The 24,439-nt window shown below is 42.0% G+C and overlaps 1 protein-coding gene across 5 annotated transcripts in view; it reads right to left on the bottom strand.

Moving 5' to 3' along the window:
• Nucleotides 1–24,439, bottom strand: part of acot7 (acyl-CoA thioesterase 7) — a 189,537-nt gene that overhangs the window by 86,180 nt on the left and 78,918 nt on the right. For 3 of the 5 annotated variants that reach the window (XM_067970274.1, XM_067970276.1, XM_067970277.1), the window contains exons 5-7: nt 20,597–20,711; nt 13,552–13,566; nt 7,753–7,839 (exon numbers count right to left, since the gene is read on the bottom strand). In XM_067970274.1, the coding sequence (XP_067826375.1) occupies nt 7,753–7,839; nt 13,552–13,566; nt 20,597–20,711 (217 nt within the window). The remainder of the gene's footprint in view (nt 1–7,752; nt 7,840–13,551; nt 13,567–20,596; nt 20,712–24,439) is intronic. The other 2 variants (XM_067970275.1, XM_067970278.1) reach the window with 2 other exon arrangements.

Genomic DNA, 24,439 nt, shown 5'->3' on the forward strand with positions numbered 1-24,439 from the left:
CCACACATAGGTTACCTTTTTGGTCTCTAATAGGCCCTACTCGTTCCTTGGTTACCCTTTTGCTCTTAACGTATTTATAAAACATCTTTGGATTTTCCTTGATTTTACTTGCCAATATTTTTTCATGCACCCTCTTTGCTTTCCTAATTTCCTTTTTACCCCTGCACGTTCAAAACTCCTTTAGGCTTTCTGCAGTATTGAGTTCTTGGTATCTGACATAAGCTTTCCTTTTCTGCCTTATCTTACCCGGTATACTCCTTGACATCCAGGGGGCTCTAGAATTGGCAGTCCCACCCTTTTTCTTTTTGGGAACATATTTGCTCTGAACCTTCACTATCTCCCCCTTGAATGCCTCCCACTGCTGTGACACTGATTTACCTTCAAGTAGCTGTTTCCAGTCCATTTTTGCTAAATCACTTCTCAGCTTAGTAAAATTGGCCTTTCCCCAATTGAGAACTTTAACTCCTGTTCTATCTTTGTCCTTTTCCATAACTATGCTAAAACTAACTGAATTATGATCACTACCACCAAAATGCTCTCCCACTGCTATTCCTTCCACCTGCCCAGCTTCATTTCCTAAAACTAAATCCAGAACTGCCCCCTCTCTTGTTGGGCTTGCTGCGTACTGGCTAAAAAAGTTCTCCTGAATGTAAAATGTTATGCCCACTAAGGCTTACACACTATTTGTATCCCAATTAATATTAGGGTAGTTGAAATCCCCTACTATTATTGTCCTATTGTTTTTGCACTTCTCAGAAATTTGCCTACATATTTGTTCTTCTATCTCCCTCTGACTTTTGGGGGTCTATAGTTTGGGGATCTGTGTCTATTGATAACAAACAAGGTTTAGAAGATGAGAAAAGCCCATTGAAAAGAAAGTGTTTTTCACAAACTTCGTTTTAGAAAGAAGACACAATATGAGATAGATTTTCCTGTTCTTGCACCTGGGATTGGATTTCCTAGAAGCAATGGTCAGAACATTGAATGCAGGAGTTGGGATGTCTTGTTGAAGTTGTACAGGGCATTGGTGAGGCCACACTTGGAGTACTGTGTACAGTTCTGGTCACCCTATTATAGAAAGGATATTATTAAACTAGAAAGAGTGCAGAAAAGATTTACTAGGATGCTACCGGGACTTGATGGTTTGACTTACAGGGAGAGGTTAGACAGACTGGGACTTTATTCCCTGGAGAGTAGGAGGTTAAGGGGTGATCTTATAGAAGTCTATAAAATAATGAGGGGCATAGATAAGGTCGATAGTCAAAATCTTTTCCCAAAGGTAGGGGAGTCTATAACGAGGGGGCACAGATTTAAGGTGAGAGGGGAGAGATACAAAAGGATCCAGAGGGGCAATTTTTTCACTCAAAGGGTGGTGAGTGTCTGGAACGAGCTGCCAGAGGCAGTAGTAGAGGCGGGTACAATTTTGTCTTTTAAAAAGCATTTGGACAGTTACATGGGGAAGATGGGTATCGAGGGATATGGGCCAAGTGCAGGCAATTGGGACTAGCTTAGTGGTATAAACTGGGCGACATGGACATGTTGGGCCGAAGGGCCTGTTTCCATGTTGTAACTTCTATGATTCTATGATTCTATAATAAGGGAGTCAGCCCTATTTTCCATCGGTTTGCATTAATGGGTGGAAAATCAGGCTGGCTGCTTTACATTCGCGTGCGCCTCTCTGCCCGGTTTATGCCTGCATTCACTACACTCAGACGACCCAATAGGCCCAGGAAAATCTACCTCCACATCTGTCGATGCTCCATTCACCCTCCTTGTCTCAATAATTATCTTCACCCCTGTACTTGCAATGATTTTGTTATTTTCCTTATTGAGAAATCTAGGCCCATACTGAAGGACACCATTAGGATGGAAAGAGTGGGTTAGAAGCCAACATAAATCATAGTAGTTGTTAGGCACTGCCAAGCTTTAATAGCTTGTAGACCGTAAGAGGAAAAGGAAGGGAGGATAAGAAAGATGATGAGTTCCAGGCTTTTGAAGTCCTGGGAGAGTAGGACATTCCCAAGCATCAGCAGCATAGTGGCTAAAGGTTCAGTCTCTGATGGAGAGAGTGGGGAACAAGTAGTGATGACAGAGGAGCAAAGGTTTAGACAAAATGCTGGAGACTATTTCGTAGATAGGATGGAACTAGGCCATGGAAGGACGGAAAGACGAGAGCAAGGATCTTGAAATCAATTCACTGGGGCACGGGATCAAGGCAGTTTTACTGAAAAATCATCGTAACTTTGCTAAAATAAGTGTGCGTTTTCCACGTTATATGAGTCACAGAAACAGTTGGAGTCGGTTCACTTCCTCTTTATTAATTTGCAATAAAATATTTAACAGCATTACAGGCTCCACTAGGAAGAGAGGCAGAATTTTCTAAAAATAAAATTACTGACAGAAATGTAAATGATTCATAGTAGATTTATGGGCACAGGACAGGGACTGAATCCAGAGTAAGACTTCATTAAAATCAGTTGCAACAGGGCACAATCTACCTTTAGTGTGACAAATGTAAAACCTCAAACTGGAAATTACTGTTACACCAAGTGACACGAAAGCCCAGATTTTCTGGTCCATGTTATTTTTAAAGTAGGCGGCATCCGTTCATTTTAAATGGGTTGAAGCCAGCATTAAAATAATGGCTTAAGAAAATCTGGGCTGTAGTATCCATCCAACAGGTAATGTCTTTGTCACTGTGGAGATAAGAAATACTGCCACTGCCTTGGTAAATTTGTCACAATTGCTTACTTGCGACACAATAAAAATGTTTTTGAAGCAAACGCAAAAGGTTTGCCAAACATTTCAGCCCAAATCTGTCCTCAGTTGGATGACACACACAGGCGCTTCCCAGCAGCAGAAGCAGGATAGCAATCAGGATCTGCAATCCTGGCTGCTTTTTCACCTCCTCATCCTGCCCCACCTGTTACGCTGGCCGAGATCAGCTAGCTCACTGCAGGCTATAAAATCGAAGCTAGGGACTTCTTGCTTCGTAGAGCTCAGTCGCATGCTAGCCTGAATCTCTGCTTAATCATTACACTGGCGTAAGTGCAGTGGGTAAGGAATTCTGCCTACCATAAGGATGCTCCCCTGACACCTGCCCATTTTCTACTCTGATTTTGGTGGGCCCCTGAGAATCATTTACATAATTTTGGTGGGGTCACCACCTGGAAAGGAGGGGGCAGAACTTCAGAGGTCTCTGTGCTGCCAGTTTAAATTGGGAAAGAAAATTTATTAAAAAAATTAAAATGACGCCTGTGCTGCCATAGCAACGCTGGATGCTGGGGACAATCAGACATCCCTCGTGTCCAATGTTGCTAAGGCACAAATGACAGAACATACATCAGATGATATATTTTGGTCGTTTACGTAGCATTTCATTACACTTGCCCTTATATGGAAAGATATATTGTACACCCCTGGCATAACTTCAGCAAAAAATCTAGGCTACTGGGTTTACCAACCGAGCAATCAGGATGACCACTATGGACATTTCTTTTAATGAAAAGTGCATCCCTTTAAGGAGACTGTGTTAACATCAGTTCACCTTGAAACAAAAATATTTCCAGAGAATTATAATTCATCTTCTTTGTGTTCCTTTTGTTTATTTTTTAAAAATATTTTAGATAAATGGTGAGCACCAGTAGGGAAAGATATGAAGGCCCCAGTTCAGGGTCCCTTTTGCCCTCTTCACCAGAGATCACTTTCAAAGACACAGTTAAGATTCTGTTGGAAAATGGGATAAATCTTTCAACGTGATAAAATTACAAATGATGGATGGATTACATAGAAACACAAAAGGGCATGCTGTTTTGTTGGTAATCCTGTTTTAATTGTCTACTAATTAAGAATTAAACAGTATAAGGGTTCAGATCATCAAGGGACAGCTTGCCACCTTAGGGGCAGTAATGAATCGGCGTCCACCACAGTGTGATCTGGAATAGTTTCAAAAAGGGCTCTGGCTTTGTCTCCGACAACTCTGGCAGAAAAGGTGTTTGATTGGTGTGTTCTCCTAGGGTAGGTAATTAGAGAAAGTCTCCTCTGCAAACATTACACATTATTACAGTGGAACTACAATGCGTTCTTCATCTAGATCAGTCTGGAGCAAAGTCAAGTCAATATTTTCCTGGATGTGGCCAGCTTCTCCTAGTGTGCTGATGCTTTTAGAAGTAAGGTACCCACCCTGTCCCAGTGACCATTTGCAGCTTACTTCTGAATCAGCGAGGTTAAAGTTAAGTAAGGGAGGATCAAAGATTGGATAATGGTTGAATGATGCAGGGCTCACCTTTAAATTGGTAATACACCTATTATTCCTGCCTTCCAGTCATATACAAGAGAACGCACTGAGGGCTTGAGAAGATGTCAAACCCCAAGCTTGAGCAGTTCAACAAATCATCAGAACAATGTTCCTCAGTTTTGGGATACTGGAAAAAGAATGGGTTAGAGTAGGAAATAGTGCAATGAGTCTTTATTTTAATACAATGAGGATCCAGGGAGGAGGAATAGTCATATACGATAATACATTTGGAACTTACAAAGAACGAGAGAGGAAAGTTCAGAGGAGCAATGACCATAGTAGCATCAATAAAATATAGAGAAGAGAAATGTTGCTGATGTAAAAGGGAAAGAAAGTCTAGGGAAGTACTTTTTTTTGTTCAAAGGAAATATTACCCCTGAGAATTTTGATTTACTATTTTAAAAAAATTGTCAATTTTGTTACCCTCAAGTCGTGTCTCTCTCGACATTAGACCACTATAGTGAGATCAATGACTGAGAGCATCAGCTTGTATTCTGGAGCTGTTCTATTGAAACAGCAGGGGGGGGTTCACAATTTCAGATCTGCCTGACAGCCTTGGGGGCCACAGTAAACTTTGCTATTGGGTGACAAAGCAACATTACCAGTCAATAGCCCTTCCAGGGTATCACAAATCTCAATTTGAGGGTCTCCATGCCAAGAATCAAATTGATAACATTTTATAAAAAGCATCGATCAAAATTCTCCTGAGGCTAATATTTTCTTTTAGAAAATGGGAGAGTACTTTCAACAAAAAGTACTCCCCCTAGATTGTCCATCCCCTTTACGGATTATTTCCTTTGTTAAACCTTTATTGTATGGGTGTTTTCCAGCCAATCATTGAAATCACTTGGGTTCATGTTCCTCCGTTTGATAACGTTAGTGAAAAAGTTGGGTCCTTATAAAATGAGTTTCTCTGACTTTTTCTTTGCTAGTATTAGCAAATGGGAGAAAATATCCTCCCACTGCTTTTAACCTATAGGCATCAGCTCCTCAATTCTGGCAGCAGCAATGATAGGTAAGCAAAACAGCAATCTGTTGGTCAGATCAGCAACATTAGATACCATTCAACAATCCCACGGAAACCAATCTAGGTGATTTTTCCATGCTTTTGTGAAGAAACAAACAAACAGCCTGATTCAGGAGGTAGCCATGATGTGGAGATGCCGGTGATGGACTGGGGTTGACAATTGTAAACAATTTTACAACACCAAGTTATAGTCCAACAATTTTATTTGAAATTCACAAGCTTTCGGAGGCTTCCTCCTTCCTCAGTGAATGTTGTGGAAATGAAATCCTCGAACCCTTCGCATTTATAAATCACAGAACAATACCTGGTGATTACAGATAGTCTTTCCAACTGCCCGTTGCCAAGGCAATCACAGTGTGCAGACAGAGAGGTGTTACCTACAAGGCCACCGAAAATACAAACAACCAAAAAAAAGAGAGAGAGAGAGAGAGAGAGAGAGGCAGAAACATAGAAACATCCGGAAGGAAGAGAAAGACAGCAAATGACCCGTTATATTAAAAACAGATAACATTTGTTCGCTGGTGGGGATACGTGTAGCGTGACATGAACCCGATGACGACGAGCACCTCGCTATGGCCATCCCCACACCTCCACTACTCGCCTTTAAACAGACACCCAACCTCAAACAGACCATCGTTCGCAGCAAATTACCCAGCTTTCAGGAGAACAGCGTCCACGACACCACACAACCCTGCCACGGTAACCTCTGCAAGACATGCCAGATCATCGACACAGATACCACCATCACACGAGAAGACACCACCCACCAGGTGCATGGTTCATACTCCTGTGACTCGGCCAACGTTGTCTACCTCATACGTTGAAGGAAAGGATGCCCCAGAGCATGGTACATTGGCGAGACCATGCAGACGCTGCGACAACGGATGAACGGACACCGCGCAACAATCGCCAGACAGGAGGTTCCCTCCCAGTCAGGGAACACTTCAGCAGTCAAGGACATTCAGCCACCGACCTTCGGGTAAGCATACTCCAAGGCGGCCTTCGAGACACACGACAATGCAAAATCGTCGAGCAGAAATTGATAGCCAAGTTCTGCACCCATGAGGACGGCCTCAACTGGGATCTTGGGTTCATGTCACGCTATACGTAACCCCACCAGCGAACAAATATTATCTGTTTTTAATATAACGGGTCATTTGCTGTCTTTCTCTTCCTTCCGGATGTTTCTATGTTTCTGCCTCTCTCTCTCTGTTTTTTTTTGGTTGTTTGTATATTCGGTGGCCTTGTAGGTAACACCTCTCTGTCTGCACACTGTGATTGCCTTGGCAACGGGCAGTTGGAAAGACTATCTGTAATCACCAGGTATTGTTCTGTGATTTATGAATGCGAAGGGTTCGAGGATTTCATTTCCACAACATTCACCTGAGGAAGGAGGAAGCCTCCGAAAGCTTGTGAATTTCAAATAAAATTGTTGGACTATAACTTGGTGTTGTAAAATTGTTTACAATGATTCAGGAGGGGGTGGGGTGATAAGTCTTCTTCAAGCTGAGGGAACTAGTTCTCCGGAGACAGAAGGGCGCAGATTTGTCATCTGTGCATTGCGGAAAAAGCAACAGGTTGCTTGGACTTCAAGGTACACCTGTTGGCGCTGTTTGAAATTCATTGAGACACCTGACGTCAACTCATATCCAAACAATATGTAAAAGCTGTCATGCAACTCTTGTGACACCATCATTTTAATTAACGCTTCCATGACTGATAATCTCATCTGCAGATCCACTAACTTGATAAACTGATCACAAAAGCTCACCAGAGCCGTTTAAGTACAGTCATCCTAATAAAGTGGCACATTCTTTATCATTGTCCATTTACACAATTTTTCACTAATTTTGATCGTGGTGATATTGCCACACCTTGTGTAATTGTGCTTACTTGTGTACTTCAATCATCTGTGTTTCTTTCCAAGGTCGTTCCCTTTAGCTTTTTACTCCCTCTGGGGATGAATTGTTCTGCATTCTGGTCACTAAAGGGTACGTTTTCCAAGACTTTGCTATCCAGTGCTTGATGGAAACACAGATCAGACAATTGAGCACGGAGGTGAGCATGCCTGACTCTCCGATCTGCATTCCCAACAAGTAAGACTCCACACAAGAAACAAAGTCTAACCAAACTTACTGCTATATGTAGCAACATTGCAAATGCATTACAAAAAAAACTGTTCATGATTTTGCTACACAATGAAACCAGAGAAATCCTTGCCCCTCTGTTACTAGTTACACTGCTAGACAAAGTGCTGATGCAATGGAAATTCTACAAGCTAAAGCCATGCCCCAGTGAAAGATGATGTAATCAGATCTCTGGTAGAATCACTTCAGTTGTCCACACATGCACAGAAGAAAACATTCTCCCCTTAATATACAATGCTGAATGGATATTTATCGAAGTAACAGGTGGAGCAGTACAATACCTCCTTGAACGAATTTGTGGAGGGCACAGTCAGATGGTCCCACAAGGTGAATCAGACTAGATTGGCTGTATCCTACGGTAAATGGCTCTGCAATAGAAGAAAGTAAGAGAAAAATATTCTGTCATTGTTACTGGAACAGAAACACTCTCCGAGCACTTTGAACAAAGATGGACTAATTGGTCAATCGTCAAGGTGATCTCCAATTCACTTCACACCAATGACCCCTTTCATATCACTATCTGCTTTCCAGTGCATCAATCAAAGGCACTCTGCAGCTGAGTTCTATCAAGATGCACTGAAAAATAGAATCAACAACAACTTGCATTTTTACAGTGCCTTTAATGTAGTAAAACATTCCAAGGCGCTTCACAGGAGCGTAATCAGACAAAAGTTGACAAAATCATAGAGATTTCAGCACAGGAGGAGACCATTTAGCCCATCGTATCTGTCCCGGTGCTGGCTCCACCTTGGAGCTCTCATCCTATTTCTCCGATCTATCCCCAAGATCTTTAATAGCTTTCTTGAAGTGTTGACTCAGCTTCAATAGTCACTTGTGGCTAAAACATTCCATATTTCTCTAGAATAAAAATATTTCTTTTAACCACTCCTTTGTGCATCCAGTACTAATCCTAAATTTACGCCCGTGTTACTAACTCACTGACTAGTGGACGTAAACTTTCCATATTTACCCTTTAACATGATTCCATATCCTTTTATAATAGAATGCTCAAAACTCCAGTGTAAATACAGAAATCTGTTCCTGCAACCTCAGATTCCTGACATTTAGGCGATAATTTTCAACTTCGCCGCCTATGGAGATACCTGGCGGAACGGATCGCCCACCCAATGTACAACTTGTCTGATTTTTATCCCATTGAAATGAACAGGATGAAAATCGGGCAGGTTCTGTTCTACAACAGAGGACAATCCATTCTGTCAGGTTACCAGCCAGGTGGTGAGGTTGAAAATTACCCCCTTACTGTTGTATTTCTCTAACATCTCTACTTTAAATTCACATCAAAGCAAATGGCCGAGTGGGTAAATGCATTGACTAGTGTGGTACTGAGTCAAGAGACCAGAGAGGTTCCAGGTTCAATTCCCTATCTGTTCTGTGCTAGCTGACATCAGCCAGAATGGCAGGATGAAACCCCAATTAGGCTCAGATCGCGGCTGGAGATGGGGAAAATCAACTTCGGCTCTTGCTCCTGAACACTATTCCGCTTAGCCCGACTGCAAGGTGTACATGTGCGGAAATCAGATGAGGACATGATCCAGCTCAATTATAATAATATCTAAAATTGAAGTTCCTGGCACTACCTATTATCCAGGCTCAGGATATGAAGATTGGCCAATTGGGTAAGGTACCAGATGGCTACCAGCATCTGTGAAACCATACCTTAGCGAGAGTCAGTGTCTTCAGAAAAGAATGAAATATGGCAAAAAAATTCACATCCTGCACCTGATGTTCTTCCTGTGCTGTGGAATTGCAAATATAAACAATTGGCTGTCCCTGATAATGGATTGCAAATTCCAAAATTAATGAATTGGAAATAAACCCATTATGCTCAAATGTGGTTGGTCCATGAGACATACAAAGGAAATGGTTCTCTTACTATAACCAGCTGGGTTAATGATCTGTATTTCATCTGCTTTGTCCATGGATCACACAGCTTCAACAGAGTACAAGATATCCTGTGCTACATAGATTTTAATGATCTGTTATATCAAAATGCTTGCTTTTTTTTTTACAAAAGGCACTTAAAGCTTTGTATCAGAGCTGAATTATAGAAGTCATGGAAAAAGCCTGAGCTACTTAAGACAGTGAACAGCTGAGCCAAAGAAACCTCAAAGATCCCAGGTTCAACACCCAGACTGTGCTGAGTTTATTGATCTCAGGTAGGGCAGCTGTGTGGCTTTTACTCCAATTGGTTTTAATGCCCAAGCTTGGAGGAGAAAGTCTGGATAATGCTCCGGATAGCTATCCTGAAACTTCTGCAGGCCAAGTTCAGCGAAAAGCTTTGTCTGCTTTGCCGTAAGAACGCACCTTAACCCTGACCTAAAAGAGGCACTCCCTACCACATTAGTTTGATACTTCCATTCCACCATATCAGCCATTCTTATGGGGTTTGTAAGTGAGAGTGCCAATTTGTGTTGTATTGTAGACAAGTTTGTTCTGAAAACTAGATCACCATTGCCCAAACTACTCACTGCAGGTTGCAGGAGAAAATCAGACTTTCTGGATTGAAACTCAAGTCCCAGAGGTGAAAGAGCATAAGAAAGTAAAGAATGAGAAAAGGCCATTCAACACATCAAACTCATTCCAGACTATATACAATCCATTCTATCATGGACTCTGCCCCACCCATTTAACTTCTAAGGGAAAGTTCTGTATAAATACTTTCTGATGCTCACAACTTCACTATTCTACTCTAGTCTCCTGTCCTCGACAGAAAACTCCCCTAATCTACTACTAAAACAACTTGCATTTAATGACATCATCAATATAGAAAAACATCCCAAGCTGCTTTACAGCAACATAATCAAAAAAATAGATGCCAAGCCAAAGGAAAGATTAGGAGGGTTTGGTCAAAGTGGTTGAACCAAGCAAGGGTAGTCCCATTGAGCTGGACAACGGAAAAGTGGCATTGGAGGAGGAAGGTGTGGTCAACTGTCTCAAAGGCTGCAGAGAGGTTAACGACAAAGACAGTCACAGTAAATCTCATTTGTGACTTTAGTTAGGGCTGTTTTGGTACTGTGGCAGGGGCAGAAACCTGATTGGAGAATTCAAACAAGGAGTTGTGGGAAAGATGAACACAGATTTGGGAGGCGATAACACATTCAAGGACTTTGGAGAGAAAATTGAACATGGTGGGGGAGGGGGGTAGTTTGCAAGGGCAGAAAGGTCAAGAGTGTTTTTGAGGTGGGGGGGGGGGGGGGGGCGGGATGATGGTTGTTTTGAAAGGGAGGGGGAACCATTTATAATGTCAGCTAGCATGGGAGCCAGAAAGGAAGTTGGGTAGTCAGTAGTTTAGTGGGAATGGAGAAGATGAGCTCAGAGAGCTCATCAAAGGGGATGGGAGAAATCTAGATAGAGATGTGGGGTCATGGCTAAGGCAGGGGAGATTTTGCCTTGGTGGACAAGGAGTCGGGGAGGGAGGCAGTGGAGGCAGCATCTTGTCCATCAGTCTTTCAACTGTTGCATCTGGAAGTCCACAATAGACTCAGACTGAGGTCGGGGGGTGGGGGGGGGGGGCGCGAGACCATGTGAATATGGTAAAACAAGGTTAGTCGTGGCATATTACTCAGTTTATCTCCTTTTTATTTTTTCATTTGTTCATTAATCACATTTTCATTTGTCAGTGGCTTGTTTCCTGCACACTGAAGTTTTTTTAAGAAACAAATTTCTACGGTAAAATGGAATGCAGTTCACATACAGATAAATTTGAGAAAAAATGGGTTGTAAATAAATACATATTCTTCCAATTTTGTTTTGATTTATTTTCATTGCCCTTCCTTATCATTTGCCGTCTATCAGCACCTTTCCTACTAGGTTCCGCGACAGTACGAACTGAGAGCACATTGAGATTTAAAATGCTAATGCTGTTAACGATCAATCTCCGTTATGAGAAAATCAAATTTAAATTTATGTCTAAGACTAATGTTTCATTCAATAGGTTTTAAGTGAAATTAAATTATCTCTTAAATTAACTGCAATAGCTCTAAAATTGTAAGCCTGGTCCCAAATTAAGTTAGAGTCCAGATAGTTAAAAGCCAAGGAAGGAAGAAACAAATTAATTCAGGGCATCATAATAGAGCATAGTTTGTTCCTTGTAATCGAGAGCACCCACAGTGAAGTCACCTGCAGATAAGTGATCGAGTTCCCAGTGGTTGCAATATTATCTCAAAGGATTTTCATGTGAAGAGCCAACTACTGAGTCCATTCAAAATAATACTTATTGTAAGCTTGCAGTGAACTTGATCAGACTTCAGTCACCCTCAATAACACCAGAACCTGAGCCTGGCAATATTTGTTGCTAGATGCTGCAATAAGGGTAGTCGGAACATACTGGCTTCATGAGCCACTCAGGTGCAATTACAGAGATCCGCAGGCCAAATATAAACAAACAGATACATACAGATGTGGGTCTGGAAGACTGGAAACAGCAACTCTCTAATTAGTGGATTTAGATCCTAAATCTGCCAATGAGAGAGTAGCCCTTTCCAAACCACCAGGCCTACAGAATTCAAAACAAGTAAAACGAACAGCAGAATGAACAGAGTTTAAGCCAGCAATCACGCAAATGGAAAATCAGAGACTGGAACGTCGTGGGGTGGATAACCAGAGTTCAAGTCTATGTGCGGAAGTTTGGAAACCCCAGTGCAAAATGACTTAGGAGCTTTCCATCATCTGAGCTATGTTTTGGTCAAAATGGGGGTGTGGCATGGAGCTTCACCATGACTGAATTCAGGTTAGGTCAAGGTGAGGGACAAAAAGAAAGTAAATTGAGCAAAGTAAGACGAGGAAAAAATATATAAAAGCAGCAAACCCTTCAAGGAATGTGGTCTACAGACCGCCGTGTCTCAAGACTAGAGAACAACAATTCAGCACAGAGTGGCAATCACGCTCAGAGGCCATGAGGATAGCTGACAAATGTTATAAGGTGTCTGTAAGAATGCATTATCAGAGTAACATTCTAATACAACAAATCACTGTCAGTAAAATAGTACAGGATCTCTCATGCTGTGACAAAGCTCTGCAATTCACAGACATGTAGATGAAATAAAACAATCTGTTTTCCAACTGTGCAAGTTGTACAGGAAAAGCAATTGGACATAAGACATGCTGTAAAAGGGCTTAGTGACCACAATGTTATCTTGAGAATTGCAAATATGCACTGTCCCCGCACAGCACACCAATATCTAGGGGCCCATTCTTTTCTACCTAGTGCCTTGCCCAAATTAAGCATGTGGGGAACTGTGGGTTCATACCCATATCCTATAGCTCCATGGTGAAACCCATTAGTGTGCCGAGCCACCACATTGTCCTTGGAACTAACTATAAGTTATTACTTCCATTTAAACTATGAATAGCAGTTATTAAGCTGCAGTATTCCAATGCCTTTCCCCCCCCCCCCCAAAGTATTAATTCCCCTACACTCTGCCCACTTGTCTTGATCTCTCGGATCATGCACTCATTGTGGGCAAGAAGGCGAATGAATGACCACGTTCCAGGTTCTGCCAATTGCATTCTGAGCCAGCTACTAAGAAGTGCCACCTGAGGATGACTCTCCAAGCTTTGCGTTGCCTGACCACTACTGCTTCATTCTGCTCCTTTCAATCGTGGTCGTATCCTTTAGATGGTCTTGGCCATTCACCTAGGTTTCTCAAGAAAACTTGCCCCTGTCCCTTTGGGAAAGCAAAGGGCCTCCACTCACTGCAGTGATCTCAGCCGGATGAGTAAAATGAAACCCCTGTCCCACCACTCTGTGGTGGCATTCATTTGTACTCAACCTCTGGGCTGAACAACACCAGAATGTTTTCTTCTTAAACACAGAACTCTATACAATAACATCAGATCATCAGACAGGCCATCAAATTTCGTATGTCGTATTCTGAACCCCTTCTTACGCTTTCTCAATAACAGGTACTTTTATGTAATCTCTCAGACAGACTATGCAGCAGTATTCACCTATACTTTTGCTCCAGGACCTTGAACCTTGTGATGTAAAATGCAGATTAGTCGTACTTATACAAGGGAGGTTCGAAGAACTGGTAATAGTAGAATGAGGCGGAGCTTACCTTTAGACTGTCGGTCTGTCAGGGAAAGTAATAATAAAAAGGAAAAAAGTAAACTAAGGTTAATGTAGTTCAAGGAAAATGGATCCTTTATGTGGTACAGTCTTAACTTGATAGAAATTCTTTAAACATATTTCACTTCCATAAACATTCATTCTATTTTGATCTGATTCAAGTTCGGCGTAAACTGTGGCAGAAAGTTCTATAGCATTTATGTCCTGTTGTGCTCCAGTGGACTGCAGATACAAAAGGAATTAGAAATATGAGGCTAGAAAGTACCAGTAATAGAGAATGAACATTTAACATGTTCACATGACAGTCCTCTGTTATTTTAACCATGGGTTAATGCTTCTGTTAAAATAGCATGATGTGGAGATGCCGGTGATGGACTGGGGTTGACAATTGTAAACAATTTTACAACACCAAGTTATAGTCCAGCAATTTTATTTTAAATTCACAAGCTTTCGGAGACTTCCTCCTTCCTCAGGTAAATGTAAAAAATAGCAGACAGAGGAAATACATAGAAGTTACTACACGAAAACTGGCTATTTGGCCCAACCAGTCCGTGTTGGCGTTCTACTCAGATTTACCAACCCTACATTCATACAACCTAACATCATATTTCCTGTCGTGATAGGAGCTAGACATTGCCTTGATGTCTTGAGGGATCTATTTAGAATCATAGAATCATACAAAGTTACGGCACAGAAGGAGGCAATTCGGCCCATCGTGTCCGTGCCAGTCGAAAAAGAGCTATCCAATTTAATCCAACTTTCCAGCACTTGGTCCGTAGCCCTGTCGGTTACAGCACTTCAAGTGCACACCCAAGTACTTTTTAAATGAGTTGAGGGTTTCTGCCTCTACCACCCATTCAGGCAATGAGATCCAGACCCCCACCATCCTCTGGATGAAAAAAAATTCTCCTCAGCTCCCCTCTAAACGATTCTTCCAATCACTTTAAATCTATGCCCCCTGGTCAATGACCCCACTGCTAAGGGAAATAGGTCCTTCCTATCCAGTCCAGTCATAATTTTATATACCTCAATTAAATCTCCCCCAGCCTCCTTTGTTCCAAAGAAAACAACCCCAGCCTATCCAATCTTTTCTCATAGCTAAAATTCTCCAGCCCTGGCAACATCCTCGTAAATCTCCTCTGTACCCTCTCTAGTGCAATCACATCTTTCCTGTAATGTGGTGACCAGAACTGTACGCAGTACTCAAGCTGTGGCCTAACCAATGTTTTATACAGTTCTAGCATAACCTCCCTGCTCTTATATTCTATGCCTCAGCTAAATAAAGTATCCCGTATGCCTTTTTAACCACTTTATCTACCTGTCCTGCTACCTTCAGGGATCTGTGGATAGGCACTCCAAGGTCCCTTTGTTCCTCTATACCTCTCAGTATCCTCCCATTTATTGTGTACGCACTTGCCTTGTTTGCCCTCTCCAAATGCATCACCTCACAATTCTCTGGATTGAATTCCATTTGCCACTTTTCTGCCCACCTGACCAGTCCATTGATATCTTCCTGCAGTCTACAGCTTTCCTCCTCACTATCAACTACACAACCAATTTTTGTATCATCTGCAAACTTCTTGATCAAGCCCCCCACATTCAAGTCCAAATCATTAATATATACCACAAAAAGCAAGAGACCTAGTACTGAGCCTTGCGAAACCCCACTGGAAACAGCCTTCCAGTGGCAAAAACACCCTTTGCTTCCTGCCACTAAACCAATTTTGGTTCCAACTAGCCACTTTCCCTTGGATCCCATGGGCTTTTACATTTTGACAAGTCTGCCATGTGGGGCCTTGTCAAAAGCCTTGCTAAAATCCACGTACACTACATCAGATGCGTTACCCTCATTGAATTTTTTGAGGAGGTAACAAGGAGGGTTAATCAAGTTAGCCTGACACGACCTTCCCTTAACAAATCCACGCTGACTGTCCTTGATTAACCCGTGCCTTTCTAAATGACGATTTATGCTGTCTCTTAGAATTGATTCCAATAATTTGCCCACCACCGAGGTTAGACTGACTGGCCTGTAATTACTCAGTCTTTACCATGACTTCCAAATCCCTTTCCTGATTTGTCTTTGTCAGTATTTTCCTATTAACTTTATAATTCCTCTGCTTATTTCATATACCTAAGTGCATGACTTTATATTTATCTATATTAAACTGCATCTGCCAATTGTCTGCTCATTTCCCAGCCCAAGTCTCCCTGTAACTTGTCCCCATCTTCTATCATATTAACCAACTCTGATATTTTGGTGTCAACCACCCACATAAGCAACAGTCATGCCCTTTAAAGTAATTCACTGTATCGAGCCCCAAGGCTTTTTTGAGGCACACGATAAGGAATTTTATCAATTGAATTTTTTCTTTTTTTCTCTAGGAGAGAAGAGAAAATGGGGAGATAGGAGGGGAGAGTAAGTCTTGTAAATTCTCACTATAATTCCTAGGTCCCTAGTCGTCGTTTGGCCTTGTACCTATTCATAAAGGGCCAATTTTCTGAGTTACTCTGCTGCTGGGGAGCCTTGCCTGCCAGCCACACCTAATGAAAAATCATGGATAGCATACCCATGATCTCCAGATAAGTGTGCCCGATGGGTAAGGCTCCCCACCGGCAGCACAATCTCAGAAAATCGGCCCTATAGTCTCCCTCTTTAGCTCAATGCTATTTTTGCTTTCTCCTTCTCTCTGATATATGTGACTGAAAGTTATGGCAGTTTTTTAAACAAAAAATAAATATTGCTGAACTGTGAGTTATTAAGCAATGCTTAGTGTATTTCATGTGAGAACGTACAAAAGAACATCATAAATACTCATTATCTAAATATTTTTGAGGAAAACAATTCATTATGCAACTGATGTAGTCTCAACAATTATACAGGTCTTAGTCAATAATAGCATTGGTAAATGCCATTGACAAGTGACAGTTATGTAAGCTGTTGGGAGTCAAAGCAAATGTATGAATATAAATCCAAGGAAGTGTTGCTAACATTTTATGAACCATTAATGAGATTACATGTGCAGTCATCATTCTTAGGGACGTTATATTGATGCTGGAGGACTGGTAGAGCATTACCTAAGTGGAGACCAGTGACCTGTGAGAACACACTCTCCTTTTTACATTTACCAACGTGTCTCTGTTGCGGTCACTGCAGGGCCTATAGACAGCAGCTCCATATATATCTCTTAGCCACTCTTAAGACCCAGGAAAAGTCTCATCCTAAATACTAACAGTTTGCCTCCTTGGTTTCAATTCAAATATTCTCTGATATACAGTATCATATCCTCAATAATACGGAACCTACATTTAGAATCCACTTGATAAGCCACCTCCTTCCTCGTTACAATCTAATTTCTGCACATGCCCACACCCCTGGTCCCCCACAAACCTCAATATAAAGGGGCTTATAGCTTTTATACTGGAATATATTAAGATACCTAGAGTTATGGCCTGGAAATTACACTGTGATATTATCGAGTTAACTTCTGTATCAAATTCTCTCGTCTCTTATTTTAATGGGGGCATTAACCCATTTAAAATAAACGGGTAAAATAGTGGACAGAGGAATTTGGTGTAAACACATTAAGTGTCCGTACAATAATATTGCACAGGGTAATTTCAAGCCTTTTAAGTCATAAGATCACATTCCAACTACTTGCAGAATGTATATAATCGGTGGATTTTATTTTACCTGCGGATGGAAAATGATCATAAGTAAATACTATTTTTCAGAACGAGCCCAGTAGCCTTAGAATTCGTGAAGCTGCACTTAACATTTTAGCTTTTGTGGCTCAGAATATTCCTGAACACTCAGTGGAGTCCATAACAGCCCCATAATTGTTGGCCATGATATACTATGCACAGAACAGATCACAGTGACCTGCCCTACACTGATGTATCACAGTTATACTCTGCATGGAACAAGAGGAAATAAAGCGCTCTGAGAAACCAAAGCCTCTGCCAGCTTTTGGCTATCAATGGATCCATTAGCAGCGAATGCAAGCTATTTAAGTGTAGTAACTAGAGTGGTACTGCAGTAGAGCCTGTGATTTAATGTTGTGGTGATGGGCAATGGCACTGCAATGCGCCACAGAGATGGGCAGCACCAGTGCAGCCACTTTATGGCAGTAAGATAACTGTTATTATGGCTGCTGCAGCCAATTCAGAGAACAACAGAGAATCAAGAACATTTTAAACCAAACAGCATGCACTGATTTCAGCTGGGCCATCTGGAAAGGCACTGAGTGAAAGCAAAGATACATTCATCACTGAAGAGATGAAAGCTGTAACAACCCTCACCACTTTTAGCCAACTCCCAGCAGCAAATTCAAAGGGGCACAGACACAGGACTGGCAAGAGGGAGCACCATCACTATAAGAACTGGAGTAGTTGAAAAAAGCAGGCCACCAGTACCTTCTCACAACAAGTAGGGTGAGCAATAAATGCATCCATGCCAATGTCACCTGGTTAACAAATTCTGAAAACCCTGCATGTCCTTTTCTTTGGAGCATGACACATGACATGGAAGGGCATTGTTGAATCTAAGGAAGTAGAAAAATACTTTCACAATACAGAGCAGCAAGAACCATTAGTTGTTACAGACTGTAGGTAGCAGTGGTGCTAAGATCACACCTAACTGAAATGAAGGCAGTAGAGTGGTGAGAAATCTCTTGGAGGAACATAGGAGCCAAAGAAGATTAAGAGGTGATCTACATGAGGTGTTTAAGATGATTAAAGGAGTTGGTAGGGTAGATAGAGAGAAACTATTTCCTCTGTTGGTGGAGTCCAGAACAAGGGGGCATAGCCCCCTTAGAGCTAGGCCATTCAGGGGTGATTTTAGGAAGCACTTCTTCACACAAAGGGTAGTGGAAATCTGGAATTCTCTCCCCCCAAAAGGCTGTCGAGGCTGGGGGTCAATTGAAAATTTCAAAACAGAGATCGTTAGACTTATTGTTAGGTAAGGATATTAAAGGTTACAGAACCAAGGCGGGTAGATGAAGTTTTTTTTAATATTCATTCATGGGATGTGGGTGTTGCTAGCAAGGCCAGCATTTATTGCCCATTCTTAATTGCCCTTGAGAAGGTGGTGGTGGTGAGCCGCCTTCTTGAACCACTGCAGTCCATGTGGTGAAGGTACTCTCAACAGTACTGTGAGGAAGGGAGTTCCAGGATTTTGACCCAGTGACGATGAAGGAATGGCGATATATTTCCAAGTCAGGATGGTGTGTGACTTGGAGGGGAACGCGCAGGTGGTGGTGTTCCCATGCTGTCAAAGAAGTTAAGATACAGTTCAGCCATCCATGATCTAACTGAATGGCGGAACAGGTTAGAGGGGCTGAAAGGCCTCCTCCTGCTCCTATGTCTGAGACTAAAGGTAAAGCCCTGGAAAGCATCTTAAAAAGCATATCACTGAAACTCATCACAGAGAAGGGGAAAACAGCAAGAGTTCTTGCTTCTGATCACGATCCAGTAATTCCTGCTGGAAAGTGAGCAAGACATTCACGTCTTCAGGAGGGGCAAAGATTGGCAATATCTACCTGCCATCACTGACTAAAATAAAAATTCACCAAGGCAGCCATCATGCAAGTAGTTAGCAATGTGATTTTACACCGCATTACGTAACTCGATAATCATCAAACTGAGCAGTCTCTCTATCCCCCATATATACAATGCAGTTTCACTAAACCATCTGTTTGGCAGCAACTCTCCCTGCTCCTTCCCCCAAAATAGACCTGCAAGCATTAAAAAAAACCCAGCAGGCCAGCCTTTTAATCAACCTGCTAAAATTCCTGATAAATATGTTTTTAAATGGCTGCCTTCATAGTTCTTACTACTTTTATATTTTCCCTGTTTTTCACTATTACAGCTTGAGGTGTAGTGGTTGCTAGATAGTGAGTCAGATATTTTGATAAACTAACAGGAGGGTGTTAGTTCAGGGTGGGCTGAGTATTGGGAATGATGTGTACCTACCTCAGTGTCAATCCACACTTTTGTCATGCCACTTTTCTAAAATAAAGGACTCCACAGGAGAATCCTTTAACTACAATTATTGAACAAATCTCTCAGCCTGCAATGTGTCAAAAGGGTGGAATTTGGGTTGGTGCTTGGGTGCAAGTGTGTTGTTCTGTAGAACTGGCAAGTCTGCTGATTTTGTCAGCTTGGGAATCTTGGTTACCACTGCTTTGCACAGTGGTGTTATTTTTAACATCCCCAATTTGAGAAAGGGCAAAAATGCTAGTTGCTTATGTCTGGAAAAGTACAAACCATGCTGTGTAGCTAGCCCCTATACCAATGAGCACTATCAAAGATGCACTGTTAGGAGTTTTTAAATGGGTGTTTTGTTTCATTTGGATTATAGGACAGCAATGTCGATGTGACAGCTCCCCCCCAAACTATAAAAGGTAGAGACAGATTCAAATGCAATGCTGAACTCTGTCTTCCGGCAAGAGACTACCTTTAAAGTTGATGCCGGTGACAAAATAGATCAACATGAACAAAACCACCCCAGATAAACCCACACCCGTGGTTTATGAAAAGTGACAGCTTTCTTGACATGTTGTTTTGCTAGTGAAGGATTTACGGTAGTGCTCGAATTGTGAAATGAGCAGCAGGACCTCTGTTCTCTTACAAACGTGGGTTTTCTGATTTTTGTTTTTTTTTCCCCCTGAATTTGAGTCAAAAGGGTCGGGTGAAATTAGCCGCAAGTAAATAGAATGAGATGAAGTGCTCTCTGCACACAAGTGGCTGTATACACCACACCAGAATTATAGTGAGCTGGTGTCAATGGTTCCACGTTTTATAGGGTTTAAACTAATAGTTGGGGATTAATTTTTCAGGGTAATTAATGAGCTTTATCAGGTTTAACCCTAAAATCCTAAAAGACTTAATTTCAAGTGCCATTATATTTAATCAACTTAAATAGCATCATGAAAGGGTAAAGGCAACAAAGCAAGGAGAAACTGATGGACTAATCACCCCACAACTATCTTTCAGCTCATTACAAAAATGGAAATAAGGTTATAGGTGCAGCTTACCCACATTGATGGCAGGCAAGATGTTATCTTCATTCCTTTGCTTGGTCTCTATTCGGTCTAGTTTCTGAGCTTCGTACCTCTTTCTGCCTTCCTCTTGCTGTTCTGGACTTATATACTAAGTGCGTGGGAAGAAAAGAAGAAAATTCCATGTTTACGATGTGATTTTTCTTTTACTATGCAGCATTTTTGATCTTTCCAGTCAAACCCTCTATCGCTTCTTAACAATTCCTCAGAGGTCCACTTCAAAAATCAACAGCAACAATGACTTGCATTGGTACAGCGCCTTTAACTTAAAAGAATGTTCCAAGGTGCTTCACAGCAGAGAAACATGCACCAAATAGAAGAATTACAAGAGTCGCCCGAAGGCACAGATGAAAAGACAGACTTTGAGGAGGCTTTTGAAGTTGCGGGGAGTTGCAGGTGGGAGAATGCTCGGGTGGAGCATAATCACCGACATAGGCCAGTTGGGCCGAATGGCCTGTTTCTCTGCTGTAAATTTATGTAAATAACAAGGCGAGGGGTTTAAGGGTAGGAATTCCAAACAGCAGGCCCAAGAAAAAGGATGTCTCTACCACCAATATTGAAGGGGAGGGGAGGGGAGACATTCAGGAGGCCAGAATCAGAGGACTGAAGAACATGGGCTCGGATGGAGGGCTGGAGGAGGTTGCAGAAGTAAAATGGGGGCAAGGTCATGGAGGAAAAAATCTGGGTATTTGCCTCAGGACCTAATTCAGTATAAATAATGGCAGTTTGTAAGGCAAGCGGTACTCGGACTGCCATTGAGGCATATCAATGTAAATAAGGTGAACTCCGCCTCTTACTGCGATTAGGACCTGAAGTCTCACGAGTCTCCTGTGTAATGAGTCAGGATTAATTAATAATGTCCTAGTTAAGGATCCCCTTGGAACGAGCGACCACAACATGGTTGAATTCCATATCCAATTAGAGGGTGAGAAGGTTGATTTTCAAACAAGCGTACTGAGCTTGAATAAAGGAGACTATGATGGTATGAGAGCGGAATTGATTAAAGTGGACTGGGAAAATAGATTAAAGGGTAAGACGGTACATGAGCAGTGGTGTTCATTTAGGGAGTTATTTTACAACTTTCAAAATAAATATATTCCACTGAGGAAAAAAGGGTGTAAAAGAAATGACAGCCATCCGTGGCTAAGTAAAGAAATCAAGGATAGTATCCGACTAAAAACAAGGACATATAAGGTAGCCAAACTTAGTGGGAGGATAGAAGATTGGGAATTCTTCAAAAGACAGCAAAAAGTAACTAAAGGATTGATTAAGAAAGGGAAGTTAGATTATGAAAAAAAATTAGCAAAAAATATAAAAACAGATAGCAAGAGTTTCTATAGTTATATAAAAAGAAAAAGGGTGGCTAAGGCAAACATAGGTCCCTTAGAGGATGAGACCGGGAAATTAATGGTGGGAAACATGGAGATGGCAAAAATGCTGAACAAATATTTTGTTTCAGTCTTTACAGTAGAGGACACTAAGAATATCCCAACACTGGACAAACAGGGGACTCTCGGGGGGGAGGAGCTAAATACGATTAAAATCACTCAGGAGATGGTACTCAGTAAAATAATGGGACTCAAGGCGGATAAATCCCCTGGACCTGATGGCTTCCATCCTAGGGTCTTGAGGGAAGTGGCAGTAGGGATTGTGGATGCTTTGGTGATAGTTTTCCAAAATTCCCTGGACTCAGGAGAGGTCCCGGCAGATTGGAAAACTGCTAATGTAACACCGTTATTTAAAAAGGGTAGTAGGCAGAAGGCTGGAAATTATAGGCCAGTTAGCTTAACATCTGTGGTGGGTAAAATTTTGGAGTCTATTATTAAGGAGACAGTAACGGAACATTTAGATAAGCATAATTTAATAGGACAAAGTCAGCATGGCTTTATGAAGGGGAAGTCATGTCTGACAAATTTGCTTGAGTTCTTCGAGGATATAACGTATAGGGTGGATAAAGGGGAACCAGTGGACATAGTGTATTTAGACTTCCAGAAGGCATTCGACAAGGTGCCACATAAAAGATTATTACTTAAGATAAAAAATCACGGGATTGGGGGTAATATTCTGGCATGGGTGGAGGATTGGTTATCGAACAGGAAGCAGAGAGTTGGGATAAATGGTTCATTTTCGGACTGGCAACCAGTAACCAGTGGTGTTCCACAGGGGTCGGTGCTGGGTCCCCAACTCTTTACAATCTATATTAACGATTTGGAGGAGGGGACCGAGTGCAACATATCAAAATTTGCAGATGATACAAAGATGGGAGGGAAAGTAGAGAGTGAGGAGGACATAAAAAACCTGCAAGGGGATATAGACAGGCTGGGTGAGTGGGCGGAGATTTGGCAGATGCAATATAATATTGGAAAATGTGAGGTTATGCACTTTGGCAGGAAAAATCAGAGAGCAAGTTATTTTCTTAATGGCGAGAGACTGGAAAGTACTGCAGTACAAAGGGATCTGGGGGTCCTAGTGCAAGAAAATCAAAAAGTTGGTATGCAGGTGCAGCAGGTGATCAAGAAAGCCAACGGAATGTTGGCTTTTATTGCTAGGGGGATAGAATATAAAAACAAGGAGGTATTGCTGCAGTTATATAAGGTATTGGTGAGACCGCACCTGGAATACTGCATACAGTTTTGGTCTCCATACTTAAGAAAAGACATACTTGCTCTCGAGGCAGTACAAAGAAGGTTCACTCGGTTAATCCCGGGGATGAGGGGGCGGACATATGAGGAGAGGTTGAGTAGATTGGGACTCTACTCATTGGAGTTCAGAAGAATGAGAGGCGATCTTATTGAAACATATAAGATTGTGAAGGGTCTTGATCGGGTGGATGCAGTAAGGATGTTCCCAAAGATGGGTGAAACTAGAACTAGGGGGCATAATCTTAGAATAAGGGGCTGCTCTTTCAAAACTGAGATGAGGAGAAACTTCTTCACTCAGAGGGTGGTAGGTCTGTGGAATTTGCTGCCCCAGGAAGCTGTGGAAGCTACATCATTAAATAAATTTAAAACAGAAATAGACAGTTTCCTAGAAGTAAAGGGAATTAGGGGTTATGGGGAGCGGGCAGGAAATTGGACATGAAGCTGAGTTCGGATCGGTCAATGCCCTGTGGGTGGCGGAGAGGGCCCAGGGGCTATGTGGCCGGGTCCTGCTCCGACTTCTTGTGTTCTTTAGATTTGTGGTTGGGATCAGATCAGCCATGATCTTATTGAATGGCGGAGCAGGCTCGAGGGGCCGATTGGCCTACTCCTGCTCCAATTTCTTATGTTCTTATGAGTCCTAACAGCTGACATCAGAAAAAGCAGAAAACTGTAGACTAGGACTGTATTCTCTCGAGTTTAAAAGAATGAGAGGTGGTCTCATTGAAACATACAAAATTCTTACGGGGCTCGACAGGGTAGACGCAGGGAGGATGTTTCCCCTGGCTGGAGAATCTAGAACTTGGGGTCACAGTCTCAGAATAAGTGGTAAGCCATTTAGGACTGAGATGAGGAGAAATTTCTTCACTCAGAGGGTGGTGAATCTTTGGAATTCTCTACCCCAGAGGTCTGTGGAGGCTCAGTCATTGAGTACATTCAAAACAGAGATCGATAGATATTAAAGGCATCAAGGGATATGGGGATGGTGCAGGAAAATGGCGTTGAGGTAGAAGATCAGCCATGATCTTGTTGAATGCCGGAGCAGGCTCGAGGGGCCGGATGGCCTACTCCTGGCTCCTATTTCTTATGTTCTAAAACATGTGCCTGCAACCCTTGCCATCAAACAGGTCCAATATGGACCTGCAGCATGCCACAATAGAAAAATGGAAACAGTAGTCCT

Source organism: Heptranchias perlo, chromosome 32 (assembly GCF_035084215.1).
Source record: "Heptranchias perlo isolate sHepPer1 chromosome 32, sHepPer1.hap1, whole genome shotgun sequence".
NCBI classification, from domain to species: domain Eukaryota; kingdom Metazoa; phylum Chordata; class Chondrichthyes; order Hexanchiformes; family Hexanchidae; genus Heptranchias; species Heptranchias perlo.